The sequence below is a fragment of the Mirounga leonina genome, unplaced genomic scaffold (assembly GCF_011800145.1).
Source record: "Mirounga leonina isolate KUSES-001 unplaced genomic scaffold, KU_Mleo_1.0 Mir_165, whole genome shotgun sequence".
Taxonomy (NCBI): Eukaryota; Metazoa; Chordata; class Mammalia; order Carnivora; family Phocidae; genus Mirounga; species Mirounga leonina.
Genome location: NW_023270415.1, coordinates 71,330,442 through 71,348,222, shown reverse-complemented (window position 1 = coordinate 71,348,222; position 17,781 = coordinate 71,330,442). Strand labels below are relative to the sequence as shown.

Here is a 17,781-nt window from a genome sequence, read left to right as displayed (position 1 = left end):
AGTACCATCACCATCATCACCACCACCACTGCCACCATCACCACCACTACCATCACCATCATCACCACCACCACCATCACCACCATCACCACCACCACCACCACCACCACCATCATCACCACCATGACTACCATCACCTACCATCACCACCACCATCACCGTCACCAGCACTACCACTGTCACCACCACCACCACTATCAACACCACCATCACTACCACTGTACTCACCACCGCCATCACCATCATGGTGGCTAACGCTGCTGAATGGTCACCATGTGACAGGCATTCACCAGCACCTTAATGCATTGTAACATTTAATCCTTACGGCAAGTTAAGTTATAGGCGACGTCACCTCCACTTTTCAAATGAGGGACCTGGGGCTCAGAGAAGTTCACTTACGGGTTACACAGCTAATAAATGGCACAGCTGGGAAGCTGGTATAGGTAAGAACTCTGCTTTTACACACTCCCACACACTCCAGAACATTAAGTCCCCCTCACCTGCAACCCCAGTTCCTCCCCAGCATGGGATCCCAGCTTGGGCCATCACAGACATAGCCCTAAACCAGGAGTGCTGAGGAACCCATGTGTGGGAGAAGCATGTACCTGTACATGCAGGCTAGAATTCCTTGATGGCCCGAACTAGGGTATGAATCCTGAGAGGTGATTCATTCATAAGGACAATACAGCACAGACAGCCCCCCTCTTTTGAGATAAAAACCAGTGTGGCCTCTCCTGAGTCAGTGTCCTGACTCTTGAGGGGGGCTGCAGGGTTGCCCTGTCTCTGGGCAAGTTCCAGATTTCTCCAGGGTGGTCTTCAGGCCGTGAAGCCTGCTGCAGCTCCACGTGTTACAGAGCACGAGTTCACTGGTTGCCTGGCTGTGACTGTGCCTGTCTTCACTCAGCTTTCCTGAGCCAGAGTCGTGTCGGATTGTTGTCTGACTTCATTAACTGAGTCAGGTCTACGTGGTGTAACTCTGAGTTGGATCCAGTATGTGAGCAGAGACAAAAACCAGAAAAGACCCGGGGAAGCTCCTCCACCCCCAGGGAATATTTTTCAGGTTAAATACACTACAGTGAAAATTTCTGACCATTTGACTTTATGTAGATTAGGAGTTTTCAGTCAAAGATTTGCTACATGTTCCCTCTCTTTACTCTCTTCTTCCCTTAGATTTGTCTGGCTCTGACCATCCTCGATAAGCATCTCGACAAGTTTTGACCTTATCATGTCCCATCTACTTGCCTTTCTTAAGAACCTGTGGTGGAAGGCAGTGCAGTGTGAGGAAATCAAGGAGTTGAGTCAGTGGTGGTCATTGCTAAAAATAAAAAATAAATTCTCTTCCACCCTCCCTTTTTCCTTCCTGCCATACACATAGCTGTGGCCTAGCCAACTGTGTCAGTGCTTTATTAAGGCTCGAATCAACAACAAAGATCACATCAGCTACCTTGTTTAGTGGCTTGAGAAAGGACTGTGGCATCTGTCAGATCTGAGCCTGAATCCTGCCTTTGTCATTTACTGTGTGACCTTGAGAAAAGTATTTAACTCATAAAAATGATAGTGAGGATTAAATGAGATAATGGGCTGGGTGTGGGCATCCAGTTAAAAGGAGTCATGGCTGTTAGCATGACCTCATTGGCTATCCTGGCAAGACTGAAATCTCAACAGGCAGGCTCTCTTGCTACAAACATTGGAAATTGTGGGTCCACTTCTCCTGCACCTGGAGCAGCCCCAAGAGTAAATGGGTTTCTCCACCTAACTTAGGATTCTCTCCCACTGATTTGTGTTATTCTTTTCCCCACTTGTCACTGGCTTTGGGCCACACTTTTTTGCTGCCAGTTACATCACCTATAGTCCCACCCCTGCTCCCACAGAAAGGTCTCGATAGCCACTTTTCCTGACTTTGCAAACACTATTGATTACTCAGAATCCAGTTGAAAATCAAGGCCAGCAGTTTCCACTGGAAAACATGGGATTGAATCATCTTTGGAAAAGTGAGTAAAAGAACCTTTGTTTTCAAAAAACTTAGGGCCTTTGTTTGGGACCCCTTAACACATGGGAATTTGTCCCACTTGAAGGGCCCTAGTTGGTGTCACCTATCAAAGTGACTCAGGAGAGGGTTGAGCATGCATTTAGATTGATGAGGCATGGTCTGTTGGATTGACCATTCATGACTGATCTGCTCCGGGGGCCAGTCATCTCCCCAGCTTACTGTTCTAGGAAGAAATGCATTTCTCTGCACGCCTGCAAGGTAGGCAGCCAGCCCTACAAGAGTTCATCTGCAAATTCATTGCTTTACATGTGTCTGTTGAAAGACCTATATTTTTTTTATTTACTATTCAAAGTAATACATCACTATGGAGATCAGATTCAGTGAGAATCTCTGAATTCGCTATTAGGGTAGTGGCTTCCATTTATGGGCCATCTAGTGTGTTCTGAGCAAGGTATAAAATGCTTTAGTTTCAAAATACCAATTCTAAGAAAGCTCTGGCAAACATTTCAACCAGCCTCAAAGCTTCAGGACAAAGTAGTTTATATCAGGGCGCCTGGGTGGCTCAGTCAGTTAAGCGTCTGCCTTCGGCTCAGGTCATGATCCCAGGACCGGTCCTGGGATCGAGCCCCGCATCAGGCTTCCAGCTCAGCGGGAAGCCTGCTTCTCCCTCTCCCTCTGTCTGCTGCTCCCCCTGCTTGTGCGCTCTCTCTCTCTCTCTGTCAAATAAATAAATAAAATCTTTAAAAAAAAAAAAAGGTAGTTTATTCAAGCCCCTAAACTATCATAAATAAATTTCTATAGAATTGTTTGTTTGCCCTTTTTACCTTCAGCATTGTAGTATACAATGAAAATAATAAATTATCAAAGAATATATAAGAATTATAGTTGGAGTATTACTTGTAATAATCCTGAAAAATTAATGTCAAAAATAGAAGTTTTGTTTTTCAAAAACCCTTACTTGCTGAATTTATTAACCTCAGTGTCACGTTATAGTCCATATAACAGGTTGAAAAGAGAAAGATGACCACTGTTCATGGGTCACTTAGAGCATGCCCAGCACTCCGTGTGCCAAGCTAACCCTACAAGACAGGTGTCCCTGTCTTTACTTTGCACTAGTCTGCAAGTTCCGAGGAGGTGGAAACTGTTTATCTTTGATCTCCTAGTACCTAGCACACTGCCTGACATACAGTTAGTGTTCAATGAATACTTTTGAGTAAACCTGCTTTGTATAGAAGAAAAAGGGCCAGGGAGATTAAATCCCATGCCTAGGGTTCTGCAATTCGTAAACAGCTGGACCAGTTTTCAAACCCTGAAGCCTCTACTCTTTCTAGTACATGAATAGGCCTTTCCTCCAATGCCAACTTGTTGTTAGATCTTTGAAAGTTTCTTGAATAATAGTTCTTTGGAGAAAGAAACCCCTTATCTTATCATTGAATCACCATAAGGTCTTAGAGTAAAGAAGTCTGAAACGGTTTCCCGGAAGGGGGAACAGGGAGCCCTGATCATAAAGGTATCACAAGTGTCCGTGAATTTGTCTTTGGATCTGAAGACTGATTTTTTAAAATACTAAATTTTCAAATTGCTGCAGATGTACAAGGCAACGCACACAGGGGAGCGCCCCCTTCCTTGCCGTAGGTTTAACAACAGGTTTCGGTGATCAGCCTTTATGGTGTTCTGAGGCTATGCTGGGATTCCACCCAGTTCCACGTCTTTGTCCCCATTGTCACTGCAAGAGAGTATTTTCCTTTCTCCAAGAGATTAGAATCAACACTGAATTGTCAAAGGACAAACCTGGGAGCCCATGAGTCCTGAGCCCAAACCCCTGAACAAGCTGTAGGACTTTTGATGAATTACCTAAGCCTTTGGAACCTCCATTTTATCCAGTGTAAAATGGGTATAATTCACTCATTAAACATGTCATTGATTCCAAGCAGCCCCTGGGCCGCGTGCTAGAGAAGCAGGGATGAATCAACGGCCCCAGGCTCTTGGAGCTTGGAGTGACCCAGGGCTAAGTGCTCGAAGAGAAGTGAGCAGGATGCTGGGGTAGAAAATGAAGGGGCAGCTAGCTACCTCTGTGTGGCCAGGGAAGGCTTTGGTGAGCAGACAGCGGTAAAGCTGGGGAGGGGCAGTGCTGGTAGAGGACAGAGGAGGGTCCCCACTCCTGAGCCCAGAAAGCACGTTCAGGGAACCCAAGAGAAGCCAGTGTGGGTGGAAATGGTATCACTTTCCTTACTGTGTTTGAAGAGTCGTTTGGAGGCGTAAATAACACATTCTTTGAAAGCTATTGTTATCTATCTATTCTGGGTGCTTAAAAAAGAGCATTCAAGGAGGAACTTAAAAACTGTTTTATGGTTGATACAGCAGAAGTTCCAATTAAGCAAGAACCATTAAAAAAAAAAAAAGACATAATGATATCCTGAACCACTATTATTGTAATTCTCTATTTGAATTGCTCTCTCCCCTGCTTGGCTGATAATTCTGTTTTATGTCTCTTCCATCAGCTTTAGATGGTGCCATTTTTCTTCACCTGATTAGCCAGCTCCTCACCCTCCTGTCCTTGTGAGAGGGCACCCTCATCCCATTCCCTTTTCTTTACAGATCAGAGCTGACTTCTATAAATTAAGTTCAAAATGCAGCCTCAGGTCCCACCCAGCGCTGGTGTTGAGTCCTAATTGTCATGGTCACTCGCAGAAGAAACCCCGTTGTTCCAGTGCAGGTGATGTTATATGGACATATAAAATAAGCACCACTGTTTACAAAACTCAGGGGGTCGCTGTGGAATATCTCTCTGGACCTCTGCCACATTGCAAATGCAGAACCAAAGACATCGATGTTTATTAGAGGACTTCCCAAATCCAAGTTCCATGAAATGTATGTTTAGAAATATATCTGGTTACTTTTTTTTTTTAAGATTTTTATTTATTTATTTGAGAGAGAGGAAGAACACAGAGTGAGAGGGAGAAGCAGACTCCCGCTGAGCAGGAAGCCCGATGCGGGACTCAGTCCCAGGACCCTGGGATCATGACCTGAGCCGAAGGCAGACACTTAACTGACTGTGCCACCCAGGCGCCCATATCGGGTTATGTCTTAACAGGTTATTTATAATGCCAATACATTGAACAGGAATTTTTATTGTATTTGAATCCCAAGATGATACATTAGCAGCAACAGTATAGAGTTTATCTCAGATGCAAATTCCTGTGGCTTGCATCTAAATGAACTTGGAAGAAGCTGCAATTGGCTAAATGAACCCAGTGATTCTCAGCCCTGATAGCACAGAAGAACCATCAGGTTCTACCCCCAAAGGCTCTAATTTCATTGGCCTAGAGGTGAAGCCCAAGGATTGCTTCCTGTGTGAAGAGCCACTGAGCCCATGCCTCATTAGCCGGTGTTACAATTCAGAGGGACCAGGGGGTGGGTTCTTACATAGAGGTCTGTAGATGTCTGCAGCAAATCGCAAGGACTTTTGCAAAATGTGTGAGCTGGCTTGTAGACCTCATTTATAACTCAGCCATTGTGAAGTCTGATTCTCACCACATGCTTCTTTATCCTAGCCGAGGGTCCTGTTCAGGAACGAAGCAGTAAAATCAACAGAGGGCAGGTCTCCATAGCCTGAGTCCCAAGCATTTCTGGAAACAGCTCTGACCCCCTCCTCGGGTTGCTCTGTGTCTTCCTGGAGTCCCCTCACCCCCATTCCGTTTGCATGCTCTGTGTCTTCACATTTCCCTGGGCTCTCTCTATTCCCGCATCCCCACCCCACCCTAACCAGGGCCCACAGCCCCCAGTTCACCCTGCGTGACCCTCTTGTCAGACAAGATTTGCTGTTCTACTTGAACCTGAGTGATTTTAATGGGTAGCTCTCCAAGAAGTGCTTCCATTTTAACAAGGAATACTGCTTTACTCTAGAGAGAAGTTGGCAACATAGAGGTTTATATATCAGCTATGTGGACACCATTAGAAGAAATATCTCGGAAATCATTAGTAAGCCTAAAAATAGTAACTAACATTGAGCACACACTACATGCTAGGTGCTTTATGTAGGTTTTCCCACTTAATTTTTATGACACCCTTCCAAGGTAGTTGCTGTTACCTCCATTTAAAGGGACAAAAGTCGAAGTCCCTTAACTACCAGGTGCTAGAGCCAGATTCGAACCCAAGAAGTTGAATTCCAGAGCTTGTACTACCTGCCACTTGGAAGAGGGGCACCAGACATTGCCTTGGTTCATTATCACAGCAAAGCGGCATCGTTTTCCTTTTCTGTGATGAGAAGACTTGAACTCAGGAGGGCGAAGCTACTTGCTCATGGCTGTTAGTGGATGGCTGGGCCTAGACCCAAAGCCAGGTCAGATTGTCTCCAAAATTATGGATTGTTCCTCCATTCTACCATGTACCTCATAGTATGAATAAATTGCCTTTGTAAATTAACAAAATATTGCATTACTCCAGACAAATGGGCAGGAGCCTCAGTTCCCCAAAGTGTGGCTCCGTGAAAGCCAGGTATTTTTTTTTTAGAGAGCGTTCACAGGAGCAGGGAGTGGGGGGTGGAGGAGTGTAGAAGGAGAGAGAATCCCAAGCAGGCTCTACACCCAGTGCGGAGCCCAAGATGGGGCTCGATCTCACGATCCTGAGATCACACCCTGAGCCAAAATCAATAGACGCTTAACCAGCTGAGCCGCCCGGGCACCCCTGAAAACCAGGTGTTTGGGGCAGTCTCTCATCATGACTTCAAAAACCAGCAAGCATCGGACCCTCAGTTCCTCCTGGCAAATCTTCCAGAGGCACAAGGGCCTCGCGGTGCTGGTGCTGTCTAGGATTTGAGGAACTGCCAAATAAATCTGCTTCGTGTGAGGAGCTTGGAGGGAGCTCCTCCGAAGAACTGGTGTCTTAGATGAAGAAGAGGGGGTGAAATTGAATTCAAATGTAAAAGAGGTTACAGATCAGAAGCACCAGTCTTGCAGCTTGTGAGGGCTGAGCCTACACAGTATTCGGGGGTCATTCTCTGTGCTTCCAGTATGACTGGAATTTCAGCAGAAAAGTGAGTGGAGTAAAATCTCATTGGTTTAGAGCCCACAGATTCAGCAAGTGTGCCCGTTTGGTTGCAGTGAATGTGACTGGTTCTTAAAAGGTAAAAGGACTAAAGAAAGTTCTGGTCTTACAAATTTGAAGGTATAAAACAAAACACCTATGGTCTGAAATTAGTTGGTTTACATGTTACTCCCCACCCCACCCCCCCCAGGATAAGAAATAAGGGAGTCCTTATAAACATTTTACTTTCACCTAACATTCTGCTAGCCATGACCTTAAGGCAAAGTTACTTCACCCTTTTGTGCCTTTGGTTTCACCATCTGTGAAGTGGGGGTGATAATAAGTGGTACTTATTTTAGGGTGGTTGTGCAGATTAAACATGTAAATATATGTGAAAACACTTAGAACAGTATCTGGTACGAGTTCTGTGTAATTGTCAAGACGCCGATACTGCCCTCATTTTAATTACCAGCCGTTTATATGTAGGGCAATAGAAATCTGTTCTAAATGTTTGCCTCAGCTCTTCACTGCCCATTTTTTTTATAAAATGTAATGAGAATACTTTTTTAAAAATATAGCCTATGGCTCAGATGTTTTATCATCAAATTACTGCATTTTGTAGAATTATTTTAAAAGGTTTTTGGTTTACAAGTTCAGGTTGGTTAACAAGCGATGGATTACAGTGGTTACTATGGTTACATGGGAAATCAGAGAGTTGAAAAGTTCTTGTGCTGGCCCATGGGGCGCCTGGGTGGCTCAGTCGGTTGAGCATCTGACTTGATTTCAGCTCAGGTCGTGATCTCAGGGTTGTGAGACGGAGTCCCGAGTCAGGCTCCATGCTTAGTGGGGAGTGTGCTTGAGGTTCTCCCTCTCCCTCTGCCCCTTCTCCCACTCGCTCGCTCTCTCTCTAAAATAAATAAAATCTTTAAAAACTAATAAAAATTTAAAAATTTAAGGTTTTTGCTGGCCCAAATTCTATATCTGGCAAGTAGGAGACCCTTGTAGAAATTAGTAAATGGACTAATGTCCAGCATGTTCGTCAGTTGCAGTAACAATAACATCAGCCCCCCCTTATCAGAAGCCCTGATAAACTTTTTTTTTTTTTAAGATTTTATTTATTTATTTGACAGAGAGAGACACAGCAAGAGAGGGAACACAAGCAGGGGGAGCAGGAGAGGGAGAAGCAGGCTTCCTGCCGAGCAGGGAGCCCAATGCGGGGCTCGATCCCAGGACCCTGGGATCATGACCTGAGCCGAAGGCAGACGCTTAACGACTGAGCCACCAGATGCCCCTAAACTTTTTTTAATTTACATTATAGCACATGCTCTCAAAAGTAAAATGAAGAGTTCCTGCCGCAGTAAGAGATTTTCAAGAATATCTGCATATTCACAGGGGGCCTGGGTGGCTCAGTCGGTTAAGCAGTTAAGAGTCTGCCTTCAGCTCAGGTCATGATCCCAGGGTCCTGGGATTGAGTCCCATGTTGGGCTCCCTGCTCAGTGGGGAGTCTGCTTCTCCCTCTCCCTTGGTCCATCTCCCTGCTCATTCTCTCTCTCTTTCTCTCAAATAAATAAATAAAATCTTGGTGGAAAAAAAGAATATCTGCATATTCAAATATATCTTTCTCACACATATATTCTGCCAACCGGAAATGAGTACTGTGGTGTAAATGGTTGGGATGGTTAAGTCATGCACACTCTAGAATGAAGTACTTCAGTAATTACTAGTTAGATGATCACCTCCTCCCCTAAGCTATATGAAGGACAACTAAAGGGGAGGAGAGCTTTCATTATAGCCACAAGATAGTAATTTTGGAACGTGGAATATGTCCAGAATGGGCAGGATTTCTCAACAGAAGTATTAAGTGATTTGGAGGGAAGTAAGAGAACTGGCCATTCCAGGATAGGAAGAACAAAGCAAGAAAGGTGTTTTCACTTACTATGTAAATGTCCCAAGGGCTTGCCTTGACAAGGGAACAGCTTGATAAATGGGAAAGGCTCTGGGAAGGAATTTGTTCAGATCTCAGCTTTGCTTTTTTACTTTCTATAAAATATTGGTCAGTTTACTTTCGCCTTCCTGACCCTCGGTTTCCTCATCTGTGAAATGGGTACATAGCAGTACCCAGCTATTGGGGTTATTGCAAGAATTGCATAATAAAATTTACAAAAATACCTAGCAGTTTATTAGGTGCCCAGTAAATGAATACTGTTACCTTGCCCCCAAATAAACTGAAATACTTTCTAAAAAGCAGTAGTTTTAATGTACTAAAATATTAGAGATAAGATCTCTCTGCAAGGTGGTAGGTATTCAGTATGTACCTAATATCTTGCTGGAGGGTGATTGTGGTTATTGACTGCATGCCAAATATATGTGTCCCTCTAGGGCAGAGTAGGTGTCTAAATAAATAGAGAACAAAAAGTTTGAAATGACCATAATGATCAGAACAGCCTTATTACCAACTATTAGCAGAGAAAGTGAAGGGAGCTTTATTATTTTTACCTCTTTCCACAAAACGGCCTCAGCCTGGCGGGGTCAGGCTTATCACCCAAGTAAAAATGATGTTCACTTCTTGTTTGTGAAGCAGAGCCATTCAGTAGGATGATGGAGGAAATAATTTGATTCCTGGATACTAATTCCATTAGAAGCTGTTTCCTGCTAACAGAGAAATAAGGCTGCATTAACAACTTCACACTTCCAGCAAAAACATTTCACCGTGGTGCACACTGAACTGTTTGAGGACAAATGCGTGGTGTTTGTTTTCTTCCCGGAGACGCAGAAACGTTAATCAGAGTTGACTCATTCCGTTTCTACATGCATTTCTACTTACACGTCTGATGATTTTCCTAGCTGAACAGCATTTTCTGTTTTGAGTGGCAGAGCATTATGTCAGAGGGATAATATCTTCATCACTTCTGCTCATGGAACGTGTTCGGAGCTTCCCTAGTTGGAACATTTTCAAAAATGAAAAACTCGAGGGTGGTCTTGCCGTGTGTGTGTGTCTCTGTGTGTGTGTGTAAAATGAACACATCTGTGTATATTGTTAATCGAAAAAAAACAGTTTGCAAAACAATATATGCAACTTGAACTGACCCGTGATTTTTTAAAACAGACATCTCCCTCCCTCCCTCTCTCTCACACACACAAACATACACACACACATCTTGTTGAAGTCAGTGTATTAACAACAGTGTCTGGGTATAAAAGTGAAATTACCAGGTAGTGTTCAGTTTCTTCTTCGCACTGTCTGTGTCCCCTAGTGTTTCTTCAGTCAATATTGTTCTTGTAATGAAAAGTGAAATCTGTAAGAGGACAAGTCTCAGAGTTTCAGGGAACAGAGCCGTAAAACGTTCAGTTTGAAACCCGTCAGACCTGTTTTTGGAAAGAAGCCCCAGTAGCTGTTGAAAGATGCTGCTTCAGAGCAGACCCCACAGGCCCAGCGCAGCCTTCCCTCCACTCACCATCCCAGGTGCCTGGACTGAGTGATGCACATCCTATATAGAGGTCACTTTCGGAATCACTGATTAAAAGTCTCACTTTTTTGGCAGTCTCTTGAGTCCCCAGCCCGCAGTGCCATGACTGTAGCTTTGATTCAGGCCTCCATCATTGCTCATCAATCTTGCAGTCTCCGCCGTCTCCCCCAAGCACCCCCCTGAATGCACATGTATGTGCTCACTCCTCAGACGGACCCTTCACTAGATTGCCAGAGCCACTGGGGTGGGAATGTGAGCCCCTTAGCCGGACAGGCGGTTCTCCCCACTCCCCTCCTCCCCCTGGGCATCACTGCCGCGCTGGTCTCCTCTTACCCCCAGGTGCATTCACCTGCTCCTCCTCACTGTCCCCAGCCCCCTGCCTGTTCATACTCCCCCTCCTCTGTGGGCCACGCCCCGGTCAGGCAGCACACATTCTAGGTCCGGGCCTCCGTCTACTTCCCGTAGCTGCTTGATGGCACAGAGTGCTTTCCGTATGTGCTTGGAATGTTGCAGAGGCTTTACTATTTAGCTAAATAAATAAGTAAACAGGTATTTCAAATAGGCTTCTAAAATTTCTCGTCAGTTACAAAAGTAACTGGGAGAAAATCAAATGCCCTGAGAAGACATGAAAGTAGAAGTGAATCTTGGACATCCTGGCTCTCTGTTTCTAACCCTTACTCCTCTCAGAAGGAGATGTTCTTCCGTGTGCTAGGGCTTCTGGCTGCTTCCTGAGACCGTGCCGCATGGTAGAAGCAGGAGGAGGAGTGGGACTCTGGTCCGCTCAGACCTGGGTTCTGCTCCAGGCTCTGCCATCTCCTTACTGGGAGATTTTAGGGACATTAGTTAGCCTCTCTGCGCCTCTGCCTCTTCATCTCACTTAGGATAAGAAACTAAAATGACTTCCCTCACAGTTGCTAGTACATCAGATGGTGTATGTAAGGCAACTGGAATGCTTTCATTCATTTCATAAAACATTTATTGAGCGCCTGCTGTATGATGCCAGGCCCATTTTAGTGAACAGAAAAGTGTTCGGGAAGAACAGAAAAGTGTAGCGGGAAGAAAGAGGTGAAGGAAATAAGAGTAATAAGATCCAGGAAGACCAACAGAGCCGGTGTAAAAGGGATGGAAAGTCGCTGGTCAGGCCATCTCTGAGGAGGTGCTGATTTTGAGAGACCTGAAGAGAGGGAGGGAGAGAGCCTGCAGCTGTAGGAAGGGCGGCAGGGGTGTGAACCGCGGGAGGGAGGGAGGCCTGGGCTCGTCACCGCCCAGCAGGGGGAGCTGCAGGTCCAGTGGCAGGAGCTGGTCCGGAGGAGCCTGGAAGCAGTTCTTGGAGTCTTCGTACAGACTGGGGTTTTTATCCTGAGCCCGGTAGGAATCATCAACGGTAAGGACTCAGTAAATACATGCTTTCATTGCTTTTTTTCTTTCCTTTACTTAAACAATATGAAAGCATTTCCTCAACTGTACACAGAGATGTAACCCAGGGCAAGACACTCAGTCTTACTTTGATTTTAGTCTGCCAAAATGCCAGGAAGCTTATACCTTTTTTAATCAATATACCTATAAATTAGTATGAAATATTGAGAAAGTGCTTTGAAATTTTGGTAAGTTATACAAATCTGGGTTTCTAGTATTACTCCAGTGATTCCTGAGCCTTCTGGGGCCTTGGTCTGAGGACTTTGGTTGAGCATACCGCTCTATGTTCTGGCATTTGTGGGCTCGGTACTGGCCACGTTGGCTGCTTCAGCAGTCAGAAATTGAGTTCTTTGCTCCTCAGATTCACACTTGGCGTGATAGGTCATTTGCCAGGTGTCTCACTGGCATTTGGGGGAAGAACACTGTATGTAGGCAAGATGCACCTGTATCAAATGCAGTGCGTGTTGATGTGGCAAATGTCAGACCAGTAGGCTTGACAAAATACCAAGGGAATAAGTATCCTATGTCATCATGATTGGAGTTGTGGGCCAACTGTTTAGGACCCTTATCATCAGAAGCTTTCTGGTAATGTATACTCTGAGGTAGTCCATGCTTAGAAATGAGAGGTGAATGGTGCTGTTTAACTTTTCTGAATACAGTTAATACTAAGTATTTTTTTTCTTTCTGAAAATGTTGTATCTGTTCCTTGATTGTATCTGTTGGTGAGGTTATTCAGAAACGCTGGAGTAACGTGGATTTGGGGAGAGAAAAAATCATCTAGTTAATCTTCTGCTACATTCAAACGTGAACAGTGTCTAAAAAATTCTTAAGTTTTGGGGTGCCTGGGTGGCTCAGTCGGTTAAGCATCTGCCTTCGGCTCAGGTCATGATCCCAGGGTCCTGGGATCGAGCCCCCGCATCTGGCTCCCAGCTCAGCGGAGAGCCTGCTTCTCCCTCTCCCTCTCCCTCTGCTGCTCCCCCTGCTTGCGCTCTCTCTGTGTCATATAAATAAATTTTAAAAAAGAATTCTTAAGTTTTTCCAAGAGATTCCTGGACTTAGGGTAAGAAACCTGAAACCTCTTATTATGTGTAATCATCTGAAGAGCGGGAAGTTCTTCCTTCTGTCTGGCTCAGATCTTCTACGATTTGAGCGCATTTCTTCTTCATCTGTGCAGATGGAAAACAGCTGTCCCGCTTTCCCCCATAACCACCTTTCATGTTCTCAAGGATGGTTATTAAATCACTCCCTAGTCTTCTTTCCTCGGAACTAAATAGTGCCTTCAGCCGGTCTTCAAAGTGCCCATTTTTCACTCCTTTAATCATCTCCTGATCTCTCCTAAGCTTTTCTCCGTTCTTCTTTAAATGTGGATGCCAAACTGGAATACAGTATTCTATGAAGAGTCTCACGGTGAACTGGGATCTGGGATTGCTACCTGTTCAGGCTGTCCGAGGTGATTGTCTTTCGTATGGTAATGCAGCCAGCTTAACCAGCATCCAGAAGGATAAGTTGTAAGACAGTTTCCTTTCCAGTGGGGGGGGGGGGGGGTCCTAGTTGTGGCCGCAACTGTGGGTTTTGGAGCCTGAGGCCCGTAGCAAACTAAACTCCAGGTCCATTCTGAGAACAACTTGCAAGGCCTACAAACTTCCGCCTCCCCCTTCTGGGCTTGGCAGCCAGTTCTGTAGTGTAGGACTCCTCTCCCAGGGGCTTGTTCCTCTTAGGCAGAACTGTCCTGCAAGAGACTTCAAGGCAGGTGTCCATGCCTGAGTCAAACGTCCATGCCGTAAACATGAAGTCCCTTGGGGTCTCTCACTTCCTCCCCCAGACAGCTTGCTTTGGAACAGATTCAGGACAAGAGGCATTGTTTTCTGGGTCTAATCTCATTGAAATCACAGAGGGAGGAGGATCTCAAAAACGGTTTAGCAAGCACAGGAAGGTAATTTAATTGCCTAGTGTCCGTTATGGAGAGTAAGAGGAGCAACGTGTCATTGAAATTGTCTTGGTCACATGCCATCCCTGTTGTTCGGGGTTTGAGATTGGGTCATTGACGTGTGACCTTTTCCAACCCTCTCCCCCTCTTGTTTTCCCCTAAAACATAAGTTCCTTGGGTGTAAATGGTCCTGGCGTGGGGATTTTCAGAATCACCTATCGGTTGAGGCAAGAATACAGGACTGGAGCATTCCGTTGCTTCCTTCAGCAGGCTTGTGTTCAAGTGAAGCCCAGCCTGGGCACACAGACATTTCACGCCTTGGCCAGTTCCTGCACGAAGCAGGCATGCTGGCATCAGCCACCAGCCAACATGTGACCTTGGACAAATACAGGCAGGAGACAAGAAAGAGTTTTGACCAGAGTGATTCTGTGGCAAGACTCCATGTGGGCCAAAGCCTAAATTAGCATGCCTATCTAAATTCTGCAGGGCCTGAATGAATTCTATGTGTGACCAAGAGATTTGCTGATGATAAATGATATGAAATCCTTATTATATTTTCCCTCTCTCCAGATTTTGGGGCTCATTAAGCAGTGTCTCATTAAGCAGTGTCTCACAGGTCAATTGTCTTTGCACATTTGAGAGAAGAACTAAATTTTGCATTACAGCTAAAATCTGTGGATCGCTGAGACATCACGTTTGGGTCGATTGATTACTGGGGTCATTTTAAGTCAGCTACATTTCACCGTAAGATGCAGAATGGAGAGCACCAACTGTTCATGCTTGGGTGTGTGGAAGCTGAGAGAGGTGTGTTTCCATCGAGCGTGCCCACTCTTCAGTGCCAGTGAGGTGGATTATCTTGGTTCTATTCTGATTAATCACCGGGATGTTTATGTACAGTTAAAAAGCATGTGTAAGATTTTTGTCCTTGTTTAACGAGCTGCAGAATTCTACTGGGGTAGATGAGACTCCATCACAGGTACCTCATGAAACTGCGCGCCAGACCCACGGGGCGTTGACCCTGTGAGTGAGGGGACAGTGCAACTTATAAACTCCCTCATTTTCTCTTTTAGTCTAACAGGCAACCCGCTAAGTTGAACCTTCTCACCTGCCAGGTGAAACCCAATGCCGAGGACAAGAAGTCTTTTGACCTGATATCACGTGAGTCCTCTTCCTCTCCCAGTCAGTTGCTGTGGCTTCTGACCCTGTGCATCTCCATCTCTGGGCGTGGAAGCAGCAGACCTCTTCATTTACAGTGAGCCCCACCCACAGGGGGAAGGCAGGACAGGGTCAGATCCCACCCGCAGTAGAATCGAATTGAGATGCATACATTAAACTAGACCAATTCTTGACCATGAGCCCACAGCTTTATCCCCTTGGAGAGATTTTTGTACATACATCCCTATTTCTCTCTTAGATCTGCTGAATCACAGTCTTTGCTGTGAAGCCCAGATAAGTATTTTTTAAGAAGCCCCAGGTGATTCTGATGTGTACCTGTGGTTAAGAATCTCTGGCATGGACTTGAGAATGCAGCTGGGCCATGTAAGCATACAGGAGTTATAACCATGCCCTGAGTTTCGTCCTTGCAAAACAGGGCCTTAAAAATCATCTTGCTTCATGAAGGGAAGAACTGCATCCCATCACTCTCTTATCCATGGGTCCTCGTGTGCTTTTCTCTTGTGATGAGGACACATAATGACCCTCCCATCCCCCAACCTATGGCCTGTATCCTCATGGTCTTCGGAGAGTGGGGAAAGACTGTTCTCTAGACTGACTTCTGTGCTTACACTGGTCCCAAGGGGGCACTTACGGACCCCGGTAGCTGAAGGGACACCTCTTTATAAAGGATGAGGATGGTAATGCCAATAAAATGACTCACCTATATTCTGAAATCCTACACGTTAACCTTCAGTATTCGTCCTTCTCTCTAGAGCCCCATGGGGCTGTCCAACAGCTTAAGTGCATGATCTCTGTGCAGATCATAGAAGTACTCTCCTGCCCCTTGCAGTCCGTCTGATGTAGTTGTGTGAATGGAAGCCCCAAAACAGTTTCAACCCAAAGGACTGAATCTGTCATGAGACCCTTTAGGTGGAGTCCAACCTGGATTACACAGCATCTGTTAAAGTTCAGAGTCCCCATGATTTTTATGACCAAGAAATTTCCTAGGTTATTGATGAGAAAGAAGTACAAAAAGTTGGGAGTTGTGACTCCGAAAAGCTAAAACTCCAAGAAGTGAGAGCCCGTAGGTTATTAATAACTGTCATCACTCTAAATTGAGCAACTAATATGTACTAGGTGCTTTATATACATTATGGCCACTCCTCACAAAAGCCCTATCAGTTTCCTATTTTATGGAAGAGAAAACTGAGGCTCAGAGACATTTCAGTGACTTACCCAAGGTCACACAGCAGTAAACCAAGGACTGGATTCAGCCAAGGCTCTTGGGCTCTACTATGCATGGCCTGTTCTTGGACAAACATTCTTTTTCTCTCTCAAGGAGATGAGGGGTGTGAGTACCTGACCTGGAGTAATCATGTAGTGATTGACTGGTTAGTTTGACCTGAATATGTTGAAACATTCTCGCAAATCCTGAATTTTAAGAAAGAGCCTGCCTTATTATGTACAGCTGCCCAAACTCTCCACGTTAGGCTGTTCCTCCTGACCTGGGGGCAGCTTGAAGGTGAACCTTGAGCATGTTCGAAGCCCTTCCTCCCTGAAGCCTGATTCAACCAATGAGCAGCCTGGGGCAGCATATGCCTACTTGGCAGAGCTGCGCTGTGAGCTACAAATCATTTCAGAAAAGTGATTTTTTTTAAAGGTAACACAATAAAAGGCACATTGAAAATGAAAAAATAACATACCGAACTGCCAGCTGGTAGTCTCCAGTTGGTGGAGACATCCACTTTGATCCCATAGGCTCTATCCCCCTTTCCATCTTTTTTTCAAAAGAAGTGCCAGATGTTTGGTATTTGCCTGTATGTTATTGTATTTCTCTTGCACTTTAGAAAAATAATGTTGACAAAGTGAATTGTATAACTGCTAAATCAAAATGGTGTAAAAATAAGATAATATTAAAAATCTAAACTTTTGCTGTGTTGTTTTTTTTTTTCCCAGAAACTTTCATAATTTACTTTATAGCTGAAGGTATTCTGCTTTCTAAAGTTTCCCTTGTTTTCTTCTTTGTATTTCAGATAACAGGACGTATCACTTTCAGGCAGAAGATGAGCAGGATTATGTAGCGTAAGTTGTTTTTGATGGCACAATGTCTGGAACTAAAAAGGCATTCTCTCCTGTACAACAGACCTTAAAATTTCCTTTTTGTTACTGAGAACCTCTCCTGCAGGTTCCACGTGCTTCTGCCTCACCTCTGGACCTCACATGTTGCTCCCCTCTCTGTCCGGTTGCTCGGTAAACCCTGATACCTCCTTCAAGATTCAGCTCAAGCCTCACCATCCAGGGGCTCTGCTCCTTTCTGTCACCCCCGGGCCTCCTCACACTCCTCAATGATCCTCTAGTTCGGTCTGAGCCCTCTAAAGACTGAGAGCTCTTGAGGGCAAGGACTGTGCCTTACTCACCTTTAATCGCATCCCCTGCACTGAGGAGGGGCTTACCCGGTGTCGAGCCTGTCTGCCTGGATGCTTGGCTGTTAACTGCAAGGGGAGAGGAGAGCCTGGCCCTGAAGAACAGTATGGGCAGGTGCCTCCTGTGGGTGAGCGTGGCTCAGGAGCTCAGAGTAGCGGGGAGAACTGGCTTTGGTGTCCCACACTCCTGGGTGGGACGCGCCTACCTCACCTGACCAGGTATATGACCTTAGATGGCTCCCCACCCCCTTTCTTCATGTTATTCCTGGTCCTGGGCCGTCTTCATTGCTTCTTCCTTCCTGTAGCCTGCCAGGCAGTGTGGGACCATTACATCCTCAGCTGCTTGGGAGGGAGGATGTTAGTGTTAAAGCTGGTAGT

General features: G+C 45.3%; 1 protein-coding gene across 3 annotated transcripts in view; it reads left to right on the top strand.

Moving 5' to 3' along the window:
* Nucleotides 1-17,781, top strand: part of ASAP1 (ArfGAP with SH3 domain, ankyrin repeat and PH domain 1) — a 341,917-nt gene that overhangs the window by 270,790 nt on the left and 53,346 nt on the right. For all 3 annotated transcript variants that reach the window (XM_035011956.1, XM_035011955.1, XM_035011957.1), the window contains 2 exons: nt 14,896-14,983; nt 17,014-17,062. In XM_035011956.1, the coding sequence (XP_034867847.1) occupies nt 14,896-14,983; nt 17,014-17,062 (137 nt within the window). The remainder of the gene's footprint in view (nt 1-14,895; nt 14,984-17,013; nt 17,063-17,781) is intronic.